This window comes from Polyodon spathula, chromosome 16 (genome assembly GCF_017654505.1).
Source record: "Polyodon spathula isolate WHYD16114869_AA chromosome 16, ASM1765450v1, whole genome shotgun sequence".
In the NCBI taxonomy this organism is placed as follows: domain Eukaryota; kingdom Metazoa; phylum Chordata; class Actinopteri; order Acipenseriformes; family Polyodontidae; genus Polyodon; species Polyodon spathula.
In genome coordinates this window covers 5,251,969-5,274,964 of record NC_054549.1, presented here as the reverse complement: position 1 = coordinate 5,274,964, position 22,996 = coordinate 5,251,969, and the positions used below count along the sequence as shown (strand labels likewise).

At 36.6% G+C, this 22,996-nt stretch overlaps 1 protein-coding gene and 1 long non-coding RNA gene across 2 annotated transcripts; both read right to left on the bottom strand.

Annotated features, from left to right (window-relative positions):
* Positions 1 to 1,937: 1,937 nt before the first annotated feature.
* On the bottom strand, positions 1,938 to 6,351 carry LOC121329380 (tumor necrosis factor receptor superfamily member 18-like). The gene is made up of 7 exons (XM_041274959.1): positions 6,206 to 6,351; positions 5,767 to 5,871; positions 5,076 to 5,207; positions 4,680 to 4,767; positions 3,764 to 3,837; positions 3,418 to 3,546; positions 1,938 to 2,375 (listed from the first exon to the last, which is right to left on the bottom strand). Exons 1-7 carry the CDS (start codon positions 6,339 to 6,341, stop codon positions 2,242 to 2,244), a joined length of 798 nt encoding a protein of 265 aa, XP_041130893.1. The 5' UTR covers positions 6,342 to 6,351; the 3' UTR covers positions 1,938 to 2,241.
* Positions 6,352 to 17,062: 10,711 nt separating this feature from the next.
* On the bottom strand, positions 17,063 to 19,351 carry LOC121328414. The gene is made up of 5 exons (XR_005951683.1): positions 19,226 to 19,351; positions 18,761 to 18,827; positions 18,120 to 18,331; positions 17,600 to 17,713; positions 17,063 to 17,199 (listed from the first exon to the last, which is right to left on the bottom strand). It is a non-coding gene; the product is annotated as an uncharacterized LOC121328414 (long non-coding RNA).
* Between the last annotated feature and the right edge of the window lie 3,645 nt (positions 19,352 to 22,996).

The following is a 22,996-nucleotide window of genomic DNA, read 5'->3' as shown; positions in this document are numbered from 1 at the left end:
CTTCTATTTGAGCACTGCAGTATAAAAAATAATGCATTAACTGAAAAAAGTGGTGGTATGCTGTATCACATTGTGCATTGTAAAAGTGTCACCACAGTGCTCACACACAATACATTCAGCTTGGTGCAAGGGTTTCTTGTAAATGAACTTACAGCACACGCCTCTCTTATAATAAACTTGTTGTTTTCTGTTATTGCTGTATGTGCTCTCCCACGGTTGTTAGGAACCATGTTTGGTCAATGTTTACATCTTGTGGTTTGGTAGCAGTAGGCTGTCAGGATTACATGTGACAGCTCAGCTTTTCAAGGTAATGTCAGTGAAATGCTCACATTTCTGCAGGCTGCTCATATGCCTGTATGCAATGAAAAACCAGTAGATAAGCTGACATTGATTAATAAGGTGTAAAAGTTTAGTGGTAACACTTTATATTAAGGTGCTGCTTATTAATGTTTTATAAATGTTGTATAAATATATAATATGTGCTTAATAACTATGTTATATAGTATTAATAAAGCATAGTAGATGGTTTATAACCATGCAATAGCCATAAATTACTATTTTATGAAGGGGACAGTTTTTAGTTATTTATTGTACTTCGGGTGTTTAAACGTAATTCTGTATATGGCTATAGCATGGTTATAAACTATATATGATGCTTTATTAACACTCTATTACATAGTTATTAAACATCTATTATATATTTATAAAACATTAATACGCAGTGTTGGTATAACTACAGCTATGCACAAGTTCAGACTGCTGTGCTGCAAGTGTGTTGTGCAATAGAAACACCAAAGTTTCTATAGAATAGTATAGTGACTATGTGTGGGGCTTCAGTGCTTTACAATGGGTCTTTTGCCCCTATTGATGGATGTACTAACTGATGGGTAGGCATCAGACATGCAACAGGTAAGACAATGGAAAGGTACAACACTGTGTCTCTTTTTTTGCAAATTTACACATGCAACATTTTTCACGTTTTTAAAAGGTCACACTTTAAGAACCGCAGGTGCCATTCAACAGTTCTTTTGTGAAACCCCCCCCCCCAAAAAAATATTTACATACTGTACAACAAAGATTTTATTTATTTATTTATTAATTTACATTTGTATAGCATCTTTAGCCAACACAGATGCATATAAAGCTTGTCTATACAAATATTTGTTTTAATGCACTGCAGCTCAATCTTATTGCAAACACATTAGTTGCATATCAACATATTACAGGTCAGAGGTAGATTCCATTAAAAAACAAAACAAACAGTGCCACTGGCGTTGTTTTCTGTTTTCCCTTAAAGGATAAAGTGAAATATCATTGAGACACCATTTTAATACTGTATGATTTTCACAGAACACTAAACTATAACCAGCCCACAGCATTAAAACAATGTCAACTCTGTAGGTAATGAAAACAATATCGCAAAGTGTTCCTGGTTTGTTATCACACTGGTACTAAATAGAGTATATTGTGTAGAGGGTTGTATGATACAAGCTGATCTGCATTCCCCCCCCTCTCCCCCCATCTGACATTGTTACAAAATTGTCATTGCTAAATATTTTTTAAACTTTACCTTTTTTTTAGACTGAGTTGGTGTTGGATGAGGAGATGCAAAAGTGTCTACACACTGTGGAATTCACTTTGTCTTTTTTTTTGTTTGCTGAACTGATTGTGCAAACAATAGCAACAACAACAAGGCCAGAACGGTTCGACTTCTTTGCAAACTCTTTAGTTGATGCTGCCATATAGTGAGAGCCCAGGGAACTTATTCAACACTTTGTGTACGCAAGCTCAGGTTCTTTGATTGTTTCCTCTGTTAGCACTAGAGGGTTTAAAAAAGCATTAAAAAAAAGCATATAATATATATATATATATATATATATATATATATATGTTCTTATATATATATAGATATATATATATGTCTTTGCGTAGGTTCAAGTTTTGTGGACAGGACTTGGTTTTCTAGTGAAGTTTCATCTTATCCGAGAGGAAACACATTTCCTTTAAGATAACAGCAATGCTCTGCAGGTCATAGCTTACTAAGGGTGATTATTTGTAAATATTGGTAAAGTTGTTCGTCCAACCGGAGATTTTGTTCTTACAAATTGTTTTAAAAGCCAATTGGAAGTTCATTTTCCTCTGATACCATACTGAGGCTGCTGAGGTTTCTGAAGACCAATCAAAACTTCACTCCTTGTCTGAGGTATGCTTTTGCCACCGGCCGCTCTTCTAACTCGGATCCTATGCACCGATAATGTGGCTTTTTATATTGTCATCCTCTACTGACTTGTCTCCACTTTCCTCTTTTGATATCTGACAGCTACAGGCATCTTCCGGTTGGCATCTTTCTTTCAACAATGGATTGAGACCTGCTTCTGAAAGATGAAAGTCATAAAACATTACATTTGGATACTTAGAAAGTGTATCAGGTGTAACGGGCAGCGTTGTATGTGAAGCACTGTGGTTATGGATCCTGTTGGTGAGATGAGATGACTCTTGAGATAAATTCAAGACTGCAGAGGAGCCCGGCTCTTTCGCACTGTGGTTGAGACGTTCGCTTGTGGTGCGCTGGGTTGTCGGTTTGCACCCAGCCTCTGCCTGTTACACACCCACCTTATACATAAGAGAACATTACACTCTGCAGCACATCATAGAAATAAGTGCATTGGAGTAATTAACAAAACAGCAAAGGAGCAGACAATTCATTTAGAGCTGCTTTAAAAGGCAGTCTTAATTTCAAGTTAATTAGGTACCAGGATTAAGAGGTGTTAACTGCATGTCATTCATAAAGTTACTACAACGCTGCCTTGGCGAAAGATCAAAAAGGAGCTTGATGAAGCTGTTATCTGGAATTAAACGATAAGAATCATTCTAGTATGTTTTCTGTTTCCTCTCTGTTCAGTAAATGTTTCACATGACCACATGATTATTGTTATGTTGAATGTACTATTTCTGGTAGGTAGAAATCATGTTAAATTTCTCAGACGCACCTCACCACTAGCAGGTAATTAATGGAAGGTGTGAGTAATTAATACACAGAGGTAATTCCAGAGCAATTAAACCACACCTAGAGAAGTGCCCATATACCAGGTTGATTACATGTTTGGAAAGTTGACCCAGACCTGGGGTCAATTATAATTATGATTTACAATTACATGTTTACCAAATTCTAAAATTTTGAAGAAAAAGTAAGCTAAATAAATGTTTAATTGAACTGCAATTGATCCTGAATTCAATTACAATTGCAATGACATGCATTGTATATGTAATACATAATTATAATGTAATTATATTATGTTATTATAAAATAATAACATAATATAATTACAAATGATCCAATTCCAATAGTATAACCCCAGGCCTGTCTTGGTCCATGGTGCAAGTTTGTAGGTACATAATTAGTAAGTGAAAACTTACCTGCAATAGTCGTCATTGTCCAGCTCTTACATTGAGCCTTCCATATCAAGAGACTCACAAAAAGAAGTATCATGGAGAAAAAAAATAAAATCAATGCAGCCACCACAGTAATGGTTTGGTATCTGGTATCTTCGGAAATAAAACAAGAAAGAAGCAGACGTTACTCATTGGCATTTTTCAGCATTGTACAATGTTTCTCTCAGAATACACCTGTATTACAATGGAAAATACAAACATCTACAGGACTTGTTCAAATCACAACTTGGCTACTAAATATCTTAATGGACTGTTCATCTAATTTAAAGATCACTTTTAAAAGAGGAACCATAGAAAATGTTATTCTTACCGTTCTCACATCCGCACTTTGCATTGTGGGTATGGTTACCAGGGGTGACTGTAATCAGACCCAAAGCCTGACAACTTACAGACAGAAAACCATAAATATTCAGAGATCACATTTAAACCAATGAAACTCTCTACTGCCGTTTCAGAATGGATACACCTAAGAATGTTATATGTTTCCACAGCCCACCGTTAATATTGATTACACACACAATAAGTGTCAGTAATTCAGATATAATTATGCATTTATGTGAAGTAAACATACATACTTTTCTGATACAATTGTGTACTTACGTACACATTAGTAATAACTATGCATAATAACTTTGTAATTATGTGTAAGTACACATGTGTTTACTAATTGACTACTATGTAAATACATAGTGATTAGAGACACACTGTAAAGTGTTATAAATTATTCATTTTACCATGAGCTATGTAAAACAATGACAAGTAGATCAGTTTGTTTTGTACCTATTTGATGCCACTGTAAGAAAAACACTGACACTGAGCTACAGAAAACAGATATACTTGGACTTTGTTCTCAATTTTGCAAGACTCTGAGGTTTTGTATTAAATGCTCATGTGCACATTTTGCAGAACTAAGCAATATAGATGGGGAAGACGATTGTCATTTGTAATTCTGAAATCCAGTCTTATGCCACGGGACAGTTGCTTGTATTCATGTCAATGTTAAGATATTATTCAGCAAGTCAATTAAATTAGTACTCCTCGTTGAAGAACCTGCATATTCTAAATTTAAGTAGAAAAACAGATGCAAATAACTGTATCTCATAGAAGAAAAGAGATAACAGCGATAATATTGCTTTGAGAAAATTGATTTTACAACTTCACTTAGCATGTTTTGCAACTTTTGTAAAGGTTAGGAGGCCAATTCAAATTGAAGATATAGTACTTACTCAGTCCATGGCTTGCAGGTGCCTGCTTCTGTGTCCGAAAAGGTATTGTTCATACACTGTTCACATCTATATGTATAGGTGATAGTGCCTGAAAATGTAAAAGACTATAACTCAATAGCACTTGTGCCATAACACAGTATATACTGCAACAGCCATTGCAAATAGCTCTGCTTTTGACAAGGTGAAATCAAGCTGCACCTGTTTCAGTAGAAAAGGACAACTTCTCTTGCTCAACAAACTTTCAACAACCTTTAAAAATATAACCACTCTATATCTGCCAGTTTTTCAATAGCTGTGGTACAATAAGAGGTGGGCTTTGAGCAAATTCTCCCTTTTCGATGGAGTTTTTACAAGTATAGTTCTGCTTAGCTTTCAAATAAGACTTTGAGTTCTTACCTAATCTTTTAAGTTCAGTCCCTCTCTTGCAATTCTCCATTGGTATACAGCGACTATGTTCAGGATTCTTGTAGACATAGCCAGTTTTACAGTGGCATTCCTCGCTGGTAGCATTGCACTGCAGATAATTATCTAACAAAAAAAAAGAGTATTGTATCTTTATGAAAATACAATCTTTAAGCCCATTGTTACCACAATACATGCAACTATACAATTGTATCAGAAAAGAGTTAGGGATAGGGTAATAACACATCACAAGAACAAAAAATCATGAATGTGAATACTGAGTTTAAGATTTCAGCTTAACCCTAACCCGTACCCTAATCAAAAGAATGTGGCTTTACATTGGCCCGTCTTTCTGTACCAGGTAAAGAGTGTGGGCAGTCTTTCTGTATCAGGTAAAGAGCGTGGCCAGTCTTTCTGTACCAGGTAAAGAGCGTGGCCAGTCTTTCTGTACCAGGTAAAGAGCGTGGCCAGTCTTTCTGTACCAGGTAAAGAGCGTGGCCAGTCTTTCTGTACCAGGTAAAGAGCATGGCCAGCTTTCTGTACCAGGTAACGAGTGTGGACAGTCTTTCTGTAGCAGGTAAACAGCGTGGCCAGTCTTTCTGTACCAGGTAAAGAGTGTGGCCGGTCTTTCTGCACCTATGCTGATATAACACTCTCTTTGTACCAGTGTAGTGTACGTACTTACCTTCCTTGCATTGGCATGGCTTACACTTGTCAGCGTTCCACTCTGAAGAAAATGTGCCCAGCGAACAATTAGTGCACAGATTGCTGGTGCCTGTCTTGTAAGTTCCTGAAAAGAAGACAAGTTAGCCGTGTGACAATTCCAGCATTTCAAGATTCAAACGTTTTGCCAGGGCAACATCACGAACTGCATAGAGTTCACAGAAACTCTTTTCAAATTTCTACAACTGAAATGAAAAAATCAGGATCAATGAAAATATACAAAGTAAAAAAAAAGAAGGAAATGCCAAAAAAAATACGACTTTTCTAGAGAACCTTACTCTAAATCTTATTTTACATATCGTGCATTGCATATGCCTATATTTCAGATTCCAGCGCAACGCACCAACAACAACATGCCTAGTTAATGACTGTCAGTAATGTTCATCACAAAAGCTTCTTACCAGGGGGGCACCCATCACAGCAGGGCTCTGGTGTGCCCTTGATAGCAGCACTGTTTGAAAAGCCCTCTCCAAAGATACACATCCCAGACAGGAGAAGCACACACACTGTGGATAGGAGCGGCTGAGTTATCCGCATGGTTACTGTTTTGTCGGTCACTAGCGATGTGTGACTTGCTCTGTGGTGTTTGAGGCTTTATAGATTCCCCTGTGACGTCTGCAGCTGTGCTGTAGCTTGTGTGAGTTTCTCATAAACTTTGCTAGCAGGAATTTCTGTGGGCTGTACGCACAAAACTGTGAGCGCTATTCACAAAGCATTAACTGACTGGTTTCTGTATGTAATATTGCGGTACACGTGGAGAAGCAGTTACCTTTCACTGTGAATTCCAACAAGTGACCTTCTGTATTAAAGCTACTGTAAACTGTATAAGAAATACAATATGTTAAACAGACAGCCTTGTACTGATATTATCTCTCTCTCTCTCTCTCTCTCTCTCTCTCTCTCTCTCTCTCTCTCTCTCTCTCTCTCTCTCTCTCTCTCTCTCTCTCTCTCTATATATATATATATATATATGTGTGTGTGTGTGTGTGTGTGTGTAATCCATGGATGAATGAAGGCTATATTTGCATCCTGAGCCATTCGAAAATACCACAGTACTTCTATGTAATATTTTTACATTTTGTTATCTCACAGCCCCAACATCCATCATGTTCAATTTTACATGTAGCAGTAAGCTCTGCTATAGCTACAGAACATCAAAAGCAATGTGTCTATTGTTCCCCTTAGCGACTTCCTCCTACTGGTTTGTACATTGTGAAGAATGAGAACATAAGAACAAAAGAACATAAGAAAGTTTACAAACGAGAGGAGGCCATTCAGCCCATCTTGCTCGTTTGGTTGTCAGTAGCTTATTGATCCCAGAATCTCATCAAGCAGCTTCTTGAAGGATCCCAGGGTGTCAGCTTCAACAACAATGCTGATGCTTCTGTGGGTGGGGAAAAAAGTCATGCCAAAGGGGCAGGATATGCATGGTGCCTGTGTTGGAGGATCTCTGGAATGACTCCAATACCAAAGGTATATCAATACCTGTTGTGTATCCCAGCATCAGTAAAGGAATTACCTAGAGATATCAGCCTTACAGTAAGCATGATTTTTTGTATTTTGTATTTTTTTATTCCTTTTGATCATAGCAATGTATGCACTTTCAGCTACATAAACCTGATTCAGTAACATTTTACATTAAGTGTCTCTAATTACAGTGTCTATAGTAGTTACTTAGTGAATACATCTGTGCTTACACATAATTACAATGTTGTTATGCATAATTACAATGTTCTTAATGTGTATATTTATATATATATATATATATATATATATATATATATATATATATATATATATATATATATATAAAACCTTAACCCTTTTCTGATGTAAGTGTTCTTACATATATCATGCAAAAAAATTTACACATTAAGTGCATTGTAACTATGCATAACAACATTGTAATTATTAAGTGCACATGTATTTACTAAGTAACTACTATGTAAATACAATGTAATTAGAGACATTTAAAGTAAAGTGTTACCTCTGATTCAACCTCATAGCATTTGCCTCAGCAGAATTTGATTCTGATTTGCTGTTCTGAAAGCTCACTGCTGGCACTTGCTCTGTTCCAGGGGGTGAGGGGGTGTGTAACTGTAAGATTGCAATGGCAACTTCAAATCATTAACTGATTTGGTATCACTGCAAGTTCCCAACATTTTAACCCAATATGTTGAGAATTTGGCGTATAACATAAAGCGCTATCATCTAGTGTTGCTTTAAAACACAAGCAGCTCTGATGCTAGTCAATAGCAATTCATCAAATAAATCAAACTGGGTAAAAATTAGATTAGCAAACACACAAGCTGAAATCATCTCCGTGTTTATCCAGCTTCTAGGCAGAGCAAACCACAGAGACATGAGTTCTCAAGCACCACACGTCAGAGATGACATTACAGATAAGATTACTATCACAACGAGCCACTAGCTCAGAGGCCATTGGGTACTTACTTTATTGCATTCGACTAAGCCATGCCTATGAAGGAACGAAATATACATTTTGGCCCATGGCCTTGTCCATTGGAAATCTATACCCATCCCATGAGCTGGCTAAACTGTGAACACATAGCTGTTCTAACCAACAAGCATTTATTGTAAATTACGAGAGATTAGACCTGTCAAAGAGGACTGGATGGGTTAGGTTTAGGGAAAGTTGTTTTAAAATTAAGGGTTTGGTTGAAAATGCATGGCTATCAATTTATATGCAAAGAAAGATGACCGTGTTACAAATAAATAAGGGGGTACAAATATTTCCAAATACTGGTTTCTAATGGGAGTGAATATTCGTTCCTGGGGGAACATATATTCTGTAATACCGGCAATATCTTTGAAAAGGCTAAGAGAGTTGAAAGGACATTGTCACGTGATTTTAATGGAAGTCTGTTCAATGATCACAGCCGGGTAAAGCATGCTAAAGACAGATATAGATCAGCCAGAATGATAACAATCTTGATAAAGGGGAGTGTGTGTATATATATATATATATATATATATATATATATATATATATATATATATATATATATATATATATATATATAATTATTTTCATTGTTAACATCCTGACAACTTTTTACACTTATAACTTTAAAGTTTGTTTAAAGCTCTTTTCAAAAGGTCTGCTCTAGTGCACTGGAGTTTGAAATATGTTACAAAAAAAAAAAAAAAAAAAAAGAATAATAACCTGTTTTGTTATTGTTGTGTTTGTTTGACAGTGTGGGCAATAATCCTTATATCAGTGCACTAGAGCAGACAATGAAAAGGAAAATGACAGGAAAGCTATAGATCGTTTTCCATGACGTCATAAAACGGTGTCTCGTCCGTGCCTATTGTAACAGCCAATGACTACACAAGTGTTCACTATTTTTTCATAAAAGCAAACTAAACTATTTTTAAGGTCTGAGACCTCTTTAAATGAAACAAAGATACGGCTTGTCTGCCCATCAGCTCGAGACACACAATAAGGATCACGTGGCTTGAAACGTCATTCGAAAACTCTATATAAACAGTTGCAGCAACACATGGGCAAGTGTAACGTTGTATTTTCTGGAAGCCCTTTATTAGTCTTTAAGCTGATTTTAAATGTGCTGCAACTCAAAAAATTTAAAACAGACCAAGCAGGCAGACTGGCCTGGGTGGAGCACTTCATTCAACTTAAATAACATACTGATATGGGTTATTTGAGTAGAATTGCATCACACTTCTGTTCACTGGCAGAAATGTTGTGCTTTTTTCTCATAAGAATGAGAGCGTAAAAAAAAAGTTAGATAGAAGCCGAGCTCTAGCCCCATTGATGGTTTCTCTTCAACACTACGATATATTGTAGATATTGTACGAGATGATGGAGAGCATGCTACAAGAATTACATTTCTTTCTTGTGTGATATTCAGATGCAGAGCAGGATTGTATATACCAGTACAAAGGACAGGAGACACCATGAAAATCCAAAGAAGCCAACTGTAGTTATTCCACAAATAGGGATTGTGAAGCTGATTATATAACAAATTCAATGTATGGACAAGAACTCATAAAGCTACTGTAAATTAAACTGCTGGATTCTGAGAATTGCCTTTTTTAGATTAAGGTCTGCATCTGCTAAGCAATGCAGTGTAATTAATGTGAGCTTTGTGATTTGCCTGATCGCTCTGCCGTTGGATTTGAATGAATGCAGAATAGATTCCAAAATGAAAACTGGTAATAATAATAATAATAATAATAATAATAATAATAATAATAATAATAATAATAATAATAATAATCACTCAGCAGCATTGAACATGAACAATTTATTCCTGGCTAAATCTCTCAACATTTGTTGTGTAAACAAAGATGACAACGGTGACAGCGATGATGTTTCCAGCTATCCTGGGTTAGTCACTGTCTGATTTGCCTGGTAATTTGCATGAGGAGGTGGGGAGAATAGCGGAACTGCCCTCCCTCAGTGTACAGGAAAGTTTGTTCAGTTGCACACACCCACGTTACATGGGAATGTATTGGGTGATGCTCTGTTTGGTCTGGGTTGCACTGTGGTTTTCCTTTGGAGTGCACAGTGAGCCACACTTATTGGAACTTGGCTGCACTTGTCATTTCTACAATAACTTTTTTTTTTTTTTAAAAGGAAGGCAGGCAAAAATGGAAAAAGACAGTTTGCTAAATCATCTGTCTACTTCCGTTCAGAAAACGTTCTTGTCCCTTGTGTGTTTTCAGGAACCTCAAACCAGCTTATCCCAGACTGGAGTCATGGAAGCAATGCAAAGAGAGTTGCATATGAAGAACCAACAGCTTACAAAATGGCAGTTGTGATGTCAACATATGCATGGTTTAGCCCTTCTCAGAGTCATTTCCACTTCCCTAAAATTCTATACAGCACAGCATCGGACTTATGTAATGTCATTCTGTAAACTGAAGTGGCTTCAATTATTAACCTTTGTTTTTCTTCACATAACTATTTAATATGTTCGCAACAGTAGTGCCATATTGCTTGAACAGCCGTGAGTAGCACACTTATCAAAGTTTCATGGCTCCCTTGAATTCCACAGTGATGTCTCTAAGAATCCAAAGCAGTCGCATTCTTATCCAATGAGGGTAACACAGCCTGGGAAGGGAATTAGATTGTGTGGTTAGTATTTTGTTGGGCAGGTATGGAAAACACACTGTAGTCACAACCAAGACCACAGCCTGGATCTTTAAAAACGTTTTTTTTTCATACTGAACTTCATAGTTTCCCCCTTTCCTTTTCTCTAAATTCAAGGGCAATACAATGTAAGAAAAGACCCTGTTCTACAAACTGTTGCTAATGAGCATGCTCATTTTTACTTATGACATTTACGCAACAGATTCAGGTAAAAGAGATAGAAATCTCTAACTCCTGAAGTGCACTTACTGAATTTGTGCAAGATGCAAAGAGAAATGGCACAGTATTCGCTGCTTATTGTCTGTTCTGTTGCATTGTTTATCTGTTAATTTTTTTTTACAATAAACATATTAAAATTCTTCCCATGACAACCACCGACATTGTCATTCTTACATCTGCTTTTCAGAAACAGAAATTACAAAAGTGGAAATAAAAATAACAAAAATTCCAACTGTATCTTTATGCATGCTCTATGTTCTGTCGCCACCTGCTGGTTTCATACTGCATTGCATTATCTTGACTGTAATACTGTGTATAATGGATAAAAAAGAACCAGGTCCACCACAAGCCAATATGACATCAAGTGCTGATCCAGAGCTAAAACAAATAACCCCAAAACGGTTGAAACTTAACATTTTGAGTGAAAAAAATCTAATTTAAACTACTGAGTTAGTAATGAATTGGTGTGGCCCTGGATCTTATCAGCCCCAGGTTAACCCAGGCTGCTCCACTGAGCCCCTGAAGTGGAGCTGTTGAGGAGACAACGGGAATGAGGGAATGAGACAGAACTTCAACATATTCTGTGAACGACTTGTATTTAAACAATTTGCTCCGGCAGTTCAGGTTTTTACATTCTTAAGAGTCATCTTCCCCGTCACACTTCCTTTAAAGTGATTGTCGATATATAAATAATGACATACTGTGCATTTTCCATGACGACATGCACACCCATGCACTATATAGCTATCAAATGTGTTACTTTATCACACCACCTTATAGAAACCTCTGTTCGCACTTCCATGGTCATTTTTACCCTGAGAGTGAAATTGTCACCACCCCTTCAGCGTCATTAACCAGCCAGCTGCTTCCCTTAATGACTGACAATCTTTGCAGCCAGTAAGATGTTTGACCCTGAAGACAATGCCGAGTGAAATGATCTAGAAAGTGAAAGTGTAACAGAAAGGCAAGGCAAACAGAGAACTTTCTTCAACTTATTTTAGAACAAGATCAAAATGAAAATCCATATTTGAAACATCATGTGTTCATTTCAAAATAGTACATTTAAGACCTGTGTAGACAATAGACATGCAAGACAAGTAAGATTTATGACATTATTATATTAGATACACCCATTTAAACTGAAATAATAAACCATCACGCGCGTCTGGAATTCACAGTTGAAGACAATGAGTCACTCGTTAGCCTTAGATCTTTAAAGAGGGTTGCATGCGAAGGTGGGGAAAGAGAGAGTGGAAATCACAATTCATTAATATTGACACACTTTCTAATGTGTATACTTCTACTTAAACGCAAGTGAGAAAGTGAATGAGCCGTTAACTGGAAACATCTGATTGCACAAAAAACTAAAAAAAACATGTATGCATCCGTCAACGCTGAGGATAGAACTAGGGATTTCATTACATTTATCATCATATTCTTAGCATGTGAAGCACCTACTGGAAATGAAATGCCTGATCTGTTTATTTCAGTTTTAGTAACTTTACTGATTGCGTGTTTCCCAAAATGCAATTTGTCAAATATTGATGTAGGCTAACAATAGCAACCGTTGTAGGCAGACCTTGAAATCCTTCAATTAAACAGATGAGTTGCTTGTTATTAGTTTTATATGATTAACAGCTTTATTTGAGTACATTGCATTGTGTAATTAATGGCTTTGCAGCTTTGTAAATACTCTCTTTCCTTTATAAAAGTGTACTATAGTTAAAAAGCCTATCAAAGTGTAATACAGCATGGTGAAAGCATGGAAAAGCATTGGTAAGCATTGCAAATCACGTAGAGGTATGGTGAAACATTAAAACAAACGTGGCAAACATGGTAAAATGAGATGTGCATAATAAACCATGGCAAAAGCAACAGGAAACTTTGGAAAGTGTTCTTTCAGAAAATGGCGTAAAAAGCATTGATATTTTAAAGCAAAACTTTGTAAATCAGGCTCTAAATATAATAAATTGTCACCCTTTATAGTTTTTTTTCTCACCTAAATGAACTCTATGCTATTGAACATCCATCCATCATCATTAACTGCTTAATCCTTTACAAGGTTGTGGTGAGCTGGAGCCTAATCTGGCAGACACAGGGCACAAGGTGGGACCACACCCTGGACACAGGGCACCACACACACACTCAGGGCAATTTAGAGTAAACTAAACAGCATGTCTTTGGACTGTGGGATCTAACCAGAATACTTGGAGAAAACCCAGGACCATGGTGCTGTGAGGTAGCATTGCTACCCACCGTGCCACCGTGCCACCGTGCCACCCTGCTATTGAACACATAATTAAAAACATGTTTTCAAACCATCAGTTATAATTAGAAATAAAGGGTTAGTACTTTGTTGGTTGAGAATGATGTCAATCAATACCAGTTATTAAAATATATAGCAAAACAATGTCGGTGCGTTCATTTCCATAGCAGTTATATTTCAACCCAAACATAAAAAGGGATTTCCATCCATTTCCACTGTAGCTGGGGGATAAAAGGTTAAAATCACACGGAATCAGACACGTTTTGTATGGGTTGATGGTTTTCCTCTTTTAAAACAAAGTCTTTTTTTTCTAAGTCAGTACATTGTGAATTGGGTAATTGTAAAAGGGATATCATCTCTTGTAGTTTGGTGTGCAAGAACAGCAAAGTCATATTTCTTCTACTAAAGCTTTTTGTAAAGATCCCTGCTCCTGAGAGAAAGGTTACTTTCTGCTGTGTTTCATGCCTAAGTCTAAAGCTGAGGGAACACAAAGCCATTTTTTCAGGAACAGTGGCTTGAAACCTGGTTCCAGGAGACAACAGGGAGACCTATATGAGGCAGTAGCAAACCCCAAGGCTCCCCTGCTGTGACATGCAGAGGCTTGAAACCTTGTCTCCTCAAACCAAGTTCCAAGTCACAGAGTGGCTTTGTGTTCCCTCAACTTATTAGAAATCATAAAAATGTCATCGCTTTTAAATGTGCTCTATGCACGGGATAACATCTGAATACAGGTAAGTTAGCAAATCTGTAATTGTGATAGTGGCTGATTGATTTATTGTACAGTGAATCATTTTTATATCTCTTTTTGACTGCTAAAGATAGAAGAAGTGAACAGAATATGATTTGACATTTTGTAATGGATGAACAATGAGTGGTTGAAACACCAGTGGAAAGTTTATGGAACTAAGCTATGACTCATAAATGTCAAGTTATGTATGAAGAGCCCAGGGGAACTTACTGCTAACAAACCTATGTAAAACAAGGGAAACATGCCTGAATCAAACGAATGAGTCAGTACTGTAGACAACAATGTAGACTGTGAGAGAGGTCCAATACAACTGGCACTGTTTGCAGTAATGTAAAATCAATGTGTTGTGCAGTATCCATGAGTATCACAGCAAGTAGAGGTTTTAATAATCTTTTCATACTGCACGGGTGCCATCAGGATACTATTACATACATACAACGTTATTATAAATACAATAAGATCGAATTGCTGATAATGTTTTTTTTTTTTTTTTTCATTCAAATTGTGCTGTAGCTTTCTGTGAATCTTATCTCTAAACCAATACAAAGCGCTTGTGTAGTTTGAATAAACAGCTTCCTGGAAAACAAAAAAACCTAAAAAAAACCAAAAAACTAAGAAGTAAGCTATGAAAATGTACTAGAATTATTTTTTATTTTAGTTTGATATTTATTATAATATTCTAGGTTTCAATTTGGGAGGAAGCCAATAAAACTACCTTAATGGGATGCATAGAAACTGTGAACAGAAGCAATTTAAATAAGTTTTAAAACATTCAGTACAAAGGTGTCTGTGCAAGCAACATTTTACAGCTGTGTTAACATATTCTATATCATATATGTAAGCAATAAGACCCGTCAGGGTGGCACTATTGCCCTTAAAGCGCCTGAAAGGTCCGGTATTTCCCCATACAGCCCACACCAGAGGGTCTCATTGCACTTAGAAAATGGGCAACTGTTACAAAAAAAAAAAAAAGACAGAAACAAGTTTTTTGGTTTAAAACAAGAACATTAGATGGCTCAAGGATGTCTGTCCATCTGAAAAGGCACTTATGCCGGTACTTTTTATTTCCTGGTCATCTATTGAAAGTTAATGGGTATAAGCCAATGAGACGCTGGGAAATAAACTCTAAACACAATTTCCCTACACTCCTGGTAGTTCTAAATAGTTCATAAACAGTTTACAGAAGCTTGGCATAAATTAGAATTATGTTGTATATATTTATTTATTTGATGCATGATTTATAAATACTTAAAAGGTAACATATATAGACATTATATTACTGTGGGGTTCAACATTTTTGAGTGAGGTGTGTGGAAGTGACAACCCCATACTAAAAACGCCCCAACTGAAAGCATTCTAATACAGTATATAGATGCATCTGAAAAAAAGATTGTAATATAGAACATTACACTGCGAAAATGCTCCACAAATGTGAGCAATACAACTTTAGAAATAAGTCATAAGTAATACGATTTTAGCAATACCAGTAAATAATAACACATTTCTTTTTAAAACCTGACTGAAAAATAAAATCCTCACCTTTTTTTTTTTTTTTTTTTACAAAATGCCTTTAAGTAATACTAGTTCCTTTAAGAGTCTGGAACTTCACAGTAATTATACTTTAAATCCAGTAATTACACATAGGGCTCCATAGTTACAAAGCAACATCATCTATAATTACACAATGTAAGATGTTGACAGTTGCTTTTATAATTGGACTATATTTACACATGTGGTTCTGTATTTACACTTACAATGCGATTAGAGTGTACTTAGAGACACTTAATAAATGTGTTATCGGTGCTTGAAGTTATGCATTGCTGGCTAATAATACAAATGCATGTATTCCTTGTCTTTTTACAGTGAAAACTGAACTACGCTTTCACTATAGGGCTGTGTGGTTGCTTATTCAAGATGCCCCTCATTCACATTGTTGGATTCCCTTGCTGGAAAGAACAAGCCTGCAGATACAGGGCTTTCAGGTAAAAGTACGAGAAACTAAGTCAACTCTACAAAAGTTTTGGCTTGTACAGTCTTCAGTGTACCCATTTAGAAATGACCATGTGGTTCAGGGGTTTGTATACTTGACTTCTTTTCTTACAATTTTACCTTATAAATCTGTACCTGTTTCTGTGCTATGCAATTAGTTTCCCTTAGCATTGATTAGAAACGCTGATAGTACAGTATAAATGTGCTCTACACAGGACATAACATAAATGGCCTTGAACAGTAAACATATTGCACACTATTCACAGAACAGAATCTCTACACGCACCAACACAGAGTTGTGCGTGATCTCCGTTCATGCAGTTCAAAGAGGTTTGGAAATACATCTTCTTGTCTGATTTAAATCATTTAGATTTGTTATAGACTTTAATTCAGGATATACACACTTCTGTACATCGCTGTAGATAAACAAATCCACTTCCTGGCACCTAGTCATTCACTGTGTTTTAGGATGCAAGCTAGCCCCTGGAATGAGGTGCAAATATAGGAAGCAGCAGCATGTGGATTGGACCTGTGTCTGGAATTGCCAAAATCCTCATAATTCACAGTGTTAATCAGATAACGTAATCCCAGGGGACCTAGACAAAGTCCATAAATGCCTTTAAAACAAGGGATATAGGTCATAAAGCCAGAGGAAGAGTCTTGCTCAAAGTTGAGTCTGCAGCCATTATATATACTGTTTTATAGAGGCCTACTTAAGGAGTTTCATATGAGCAAATTCATATACTGTTTCCAAGTTGTGTCTATCACAAATTTGGCAAGATACAATAATTTAATATTTGTATTACAAATGTAAATTATTATTTTTTTTTTTTTTTTTTTTTTTTTTTTGCGATAGCAAAATGCACATGTTAAAGTTTGACTGCAAGCCTGAGGTTAAACATTTGGTTTCAAAACAAAACAAAACAAAACAAAACAAAAAAAACCCAGACGTCTTATTTTTCCGCAGATTAGTTTTTAACTATTGTAGAATTGCTTTTCTCATCTTCCTCCTGAATTGGGATCCGGCAGCTGTTGTCTGTAACAAATAAGAAAACAGAGTCTGTATTTTGTCATTTTTAACATTTGACAAGTTGACCTTGCAGCTCGGCCAGCCCCTCTTACTCCCCCTATCAATTTTTATGTAGAACAGGTTCCCAGAGTTGAAAAAGTCCCGGCACTTACTGTGGGAAGCTCCAGACAAGCTCAAAGGAAGATTTATAGAATATTTTTCAGTGTTCAATTCTAGCTGCGTAATTTTAAAAAAAAATTAGTAATTTACTGTTTCGAGAAAAGGGTTTTGAAAATTAGCCCTGATAACTCAGTATTGCAGAACCACTCAGAAAGAACACACGCACATACTGAGCATAGCAACATCATTAATAAACAATCTTCAATGTGTTAAACAGGACAGAGAATAACAGCTAAGATTCACTTACCTCGTGCAGTCTTTGTCACAGGTTTATTCCTATTGATAATGCAAGGCCTGACCAGTCTGGAAAATGCAACAACTGGGGCAAGCACCAGAAACATGCCGACTATAACTAAACCCACTGTGGAGAAAACAGGGCAGTATGAACACAAATACCAACAGCTGTATTAACCAACAGCAAAATCGAAATACAAAACAGAATTACAGCCTTTTTATGTACAGCTGGGTGTACACGATTCTTTATATTAACTATGCAATTAGTAGTTATAGATTATAATTATTTGTAATAACACTGAATGGCACGACACGTTTCAAATATGTTTTTCCCTGTAATAAGTTGTAAGAATGTATAGCCACTTATTTCCTAAACTAAAGTATATTTTTGTATATACCCAAGCATTGGCCCTCTGACATAAATGTAAATTATAAAGTTTATTATCATTGTAATATATTTTTGATGTAAACCACACCCCCCAAAAAAACTTTCAATTGAGCTTCAAACAGAATTTCAAAAACAGAACACTCACCAAACGGAACATTTGATTCACCTGGAGGTATATGTGTAGTGGTTACTCTTGTGACAATAGTATCAATGGAGAATCCTGCTACTGTAGTCACTGCTGGGGCTGTAGCCCTGGTTGTTGAGGCAGTTCTCGCTGGTATAATGGTACGAGAAGCCTCATGGCAGACCACATCACTAGTTCTGGTCCCATTTGTTTTCACCCCAAGTTCTGAACAGCTGCATTGAGAAACAATCCATTAAATGAAGCTGCCAAAATGTTTCAGCTAATGCCTTTATCAGGGTAATCCTAGACCTTGAGACAAAAGGATACCCCAGCATGGCCAAACCCTGCTGCACTCCAGACCCTTCCCCACAACACACACATGCACGCACGCATGCACCCACGCTCACGCACATGCACACACACACACGCTCACGCACATGTACACACACACACACACATGCACGCACGCACGTTCAAGCACATGCACACAGACACACACACATACACACACACACACGCACGCACGCTCACGCACTATTGCTTCATTGATAGTGATTTTCTTATTGCTAGGCTAAATATCTTTACAACCAAGGTAAATCAAGTTAATGATACTTCAATCAACATGGAACGCTACTTTCAAGGAATCTTTACACCATACTTACTTGGTCCATTTTTTACATTTCATGTTCAGTTGGTCTGTATAATATCCATCTGGACAGGGCTGACATGCTGTTCATTATAAAAAGAAAAAGACATTATTAAATTGCAAGCATGGCACTGCAGAAAGAGCTCAGAAAAATGAATCCATTTATGTGTAGAGATGCTTGAAATTACAGGTACTTCCTGGAAACTATCAACAGCTCGCCTGACCGTCAGTGATTGGTCGACAGCTGAAAAAGACGCTTTGCCATTGGCTTTGGCACTTGGCAGGTTAAAAGATTTACACAGGCAATTTTTGGGGGCCTTTTTTTATTTTTATTTTTTTAGTTGAAATCAAACTTCAGTGAAATGGGCTTTAAAAACATTCCTTGACCAAACATTCCCTTCGTATCTTTAGATAACTAACGAGACATGGCCTGCCTCCTGTTTAATAGCAGCCATGAAAACAACGGACACATTTCACCTACCATTGTTCTCCTGGCCACTGCCTACATCACAGTAGCATTCCTCACACTCTTCTCCTGAGCACCGGAATCCATCAGTACATCTACACTTTGTATTAGAAACCGATGTGCATGCCTTCACTTCAATACTCCATTCTAATTAACAAGGGAAGAGAAAAAATAAGCTTCACATATCTAACAAAAACTGTACAGTACTGGTTATGTCAAGAAGAGATAACACAAAAACATTAACCTTTACAAACATTGTAATCATATGATGTCATCACTATATATATATATATATATATATATATATATATATATATATATATATATATATATATAGTACACCAACACTGTGTCTTCCAGTCTTCTAGCCCCCACCCACATGACTAATTTGAATATTTTTTTAAACTAATCTAGTTTCGAAAACATAGTTTTCTGTTTGTTGAGATTTGTTCACTTGCTTTCCCTTATAAAAGTTTCCTACGGTAAAAGCATAGCACTAAAGCATAGTGAAAGCATGATAAAGCTTAGGTAAGCATTGTAAAGAATAGCGAGCTGTGGTAAAGCATATTAATAAGCATGGCAAATTAGGGTAACCTATTGTAAATGCATACTGTAACCATGGGAAAAGCATGCTAGAACTGCAACAATACAGGGGTAAACGTTTATAACCCGCCCTCCATTTTATATTTACTTGTCTTTCCCCAGATCTGTCATAATAACAAAGTACAGCATGTTAGAATTTGAAATATTGCAAGTCAGCATTTGTGACGCGATTCTTTGCAATGCATTTAGTGCGCAATCCACTTTCATTTTGCTTCTTACTTTGGTCTTCACATACTAAGCAGGATTGACAGTCATCCACATCCGCGTTCCTTTCCTGGAACCTCCCTTCAGGGCAGCTCTCACAGCGCCCAGAGCCACGCATCCTTTTCTTTCCTGGACAATGTGGAAAGAAAGACTCCATTCAAAATAACATGCTTGACCCAGCAAAACCAATTGGCTGCTCTGACCAGTAAAATACCTGGGATTTCTAACAGGGATCACATGTGCAAAACTGCTCTTCACAAGAAGTTACATTTGCAAATTAAGACAATTATTATAATGTTATTAGGTTATTACAATGTTATTATGCATAGTTACCATGTATTGAATGTGTGACTCTTTTTGCACGATATATATAAATACATAATTCAGAAAAGGGTCAGAGTGGTTAGAGTTATATGAAAAAAACATTTACGCATAAAGTACATTGTAACTGTGCATAATAACATTGTAATTACATGTAAGTACACATGTATTTGCTAAGTAGCTACTATGTTAATACAGAGTAATAAGAGACACTATGTAAAGTGTTTGTTATTGATGAACAGTATTGTCTGTCAGTAATCAAACAACATGCCAATAGGCAGGACTGCTATTGCAGTTGTGGGCTCACAGGATCCTTTTTCCTATTTTTAATCATTACCAAACTAATAGGAACCAGCTTTTGTTTGTCACATTTTGTAACGTGTTTAGATAACCAGATTATTTGTGTAAAATTAAGAAAACACCAGAAATAATTGCAATGCAGACCCTGCACTTGCCAATACATTATCCACTGTAGTAATTCCTGTCAGTGTTCCCATTGTCTCTATGAGGTTACAGGGGTGCTGTTCGGATACCAGGGGTGAGCTGATCCTGTCAGTAGAGGGCAGTATTGGTTGTTATTTTTTGATAATTACGGTACAGCTGGAAATGGAAAACACTCAATGGAAGTCTCCTTATAGAAAAATATGTTTAAAATGATCAAATTGATGTATTTCAAGAGATAAAACATATATTAATGTTTTCCATATTTATAACCCATACTTAAAATGTATACCCCATGCAATCATATAGGAATATACTTATTCTCTCCTTCAATTATTGGTGGTTGCTGTTAGATTTCCTTAAAGCAGTCCAAACTTCTCATCTGCTGCTGTACAAGTTGTTTAGAATTGACATGGATGTGGTTATGCTTTAAAGCTAGACACAACGTGACATTTCGAAGGCTACAAAGTACTGCAGAAAGACAGCAGCGTTCCTTATACAGAGTTAGCGAGTCTCTATGAAGGTGTTAACAATGCTATCCCTGCATCTGGTTTTACACATGCTTATATCATGCTGTTTCACTGCAGCCACACATATAATCAAGTATTTTACAATCTACAGTAAAACTTTGAAGGCGTGCATGTTCTAGAGGATTTGAAAGTCTTTCGATCATTGGATTTTAGCAAAGCTACAATGTGCCCTTCTTACAACTGAATGTACAGACTCCTGTATGAAACATGGGCAGTATGTGCCTCATGTATGAGATAGTATGACAGACACATTAAACAATCCCACTGAAAACCCTGTGTTATATGTGGCACACAGTATGTGTAAAACGCATACACAGTACTATATGCATTTTACAGGAACTGGTTTCCACATGGCATCCTGTTTGACAGCACAGAATACACGTTCACATGAAACAAGTACTATGGTGACTTTCACCCCAATTTTAAAACTAGACAGGACCATTTGATGTCCATTTTCTTTTTCTTCTTCTTTTTTCATTTTTTTTTTTTAAGTTATGAAGATTATTTACTCTGAGTATAGTTCAAATATTTTTTTTTTTTTTTTTTTTTTATCCTTGGAAATTTAAGAAAATGTTAAAATGAAGAAAACAGACTTACCTGGACCACACACAGCTGCAATTCCATGAAAAAGCAAGCAGCTAAGTGCTGCTGAGAAATAAAGTGTTGGGCCATGAAGAGCCACCATGGTGTGCAGAGTAAAGACACAGGCACAGTGACATAGACCTCCCTGTCACAGCCTCTTACCTGGTGGGAGCAGCCCCATGACATCACTGCTGAACTAGTTCCATGACATAGAGTGAGTTAAATGTTCACATGTCAACTGTACTGTACCAAGCAAAACAAAATAATAATATGGGTATTTTAAATACTATTTTTATATCTGACAGTAATGTCACACAGTTTAATGAAGTATACATTTCACATTTAATTTAATTCTCAAAGAAATTACCTCCTCAGTTATTTATGTATGTATGTTTTTTATTTATTTATTTTTTGCAACAATGATTTCAAACTGCTAATAATTTTAGTACAAGCTAGAAACAAAAAGTTAAAAAATGTACCTCTTAAGTTATTGATTGACAAACTGAGTAAGGTTTGTTATTTGTTCAATCTTTTTCGGCTATTTATAAGGCAGGGTTCATTGATTTAAGATGGGGGCTCTCTGTAGTTTCCAGTGTTCCTATTAAACTGTCCACACCCTGTAATATAGCCCTTGCAAGAATGGATCGAATTATAGTTGATGGGGGCATCATATTTAGCATCATTGTTTTCCACCAATCAGAACTAAACAAATAAACAGTCACTGCCCTGACTAACAAGCTAGCACATTTTACATTGAAAATATGAACCTGGATACCTAGTGGGAAAATCGTATTGAAGTATGACATCATACAACAGCCACAGAGACTATCCAAGACAGACAGACAGGCATGACCGACCAAGACTGCAGAAGGCAGTTTTGTATTTAAAGAACACATTACACTGCTTTCTTACATACAATCCCATCATATGACAAGTAAAGTTTAAGATATAGAGGCTCACCAGGTAAAGGCATGACCGCGTAGTGTGCAGGGTGAGTCACACAGTCAGGGTAGCTCAGGGTCCAGGCTGTGAATTCAACAGCGGAAAATTGGCTCTGACCATTCTTCTGGTTAGGGAGGAAATTTTGGCATGCACTTCAGCCACA

Coding starts and splice junctions, on each gene's coding strand:
- LOC121329380 (XM_041274959.1), bottom strand. CDS start 6,341: ATGCGGATAACTCAGCCGCTCCTATCCACAGTGTGTGTGCTTCTCCTG. Junction 5,872..6,205: donor CTGTGATGGGTGCCCCCCTG/GTAAGAAGCTTT, acceptor TCTTCTTTTCAG/GAACTTACAAGACAGGCACC. Junction 4,768..5,075: donor GACTGAACTTAAAAGATTAG/GTAAGAACTCAA, acceptor TTACATTTTCAG/GCACTATCACCTATACATAT.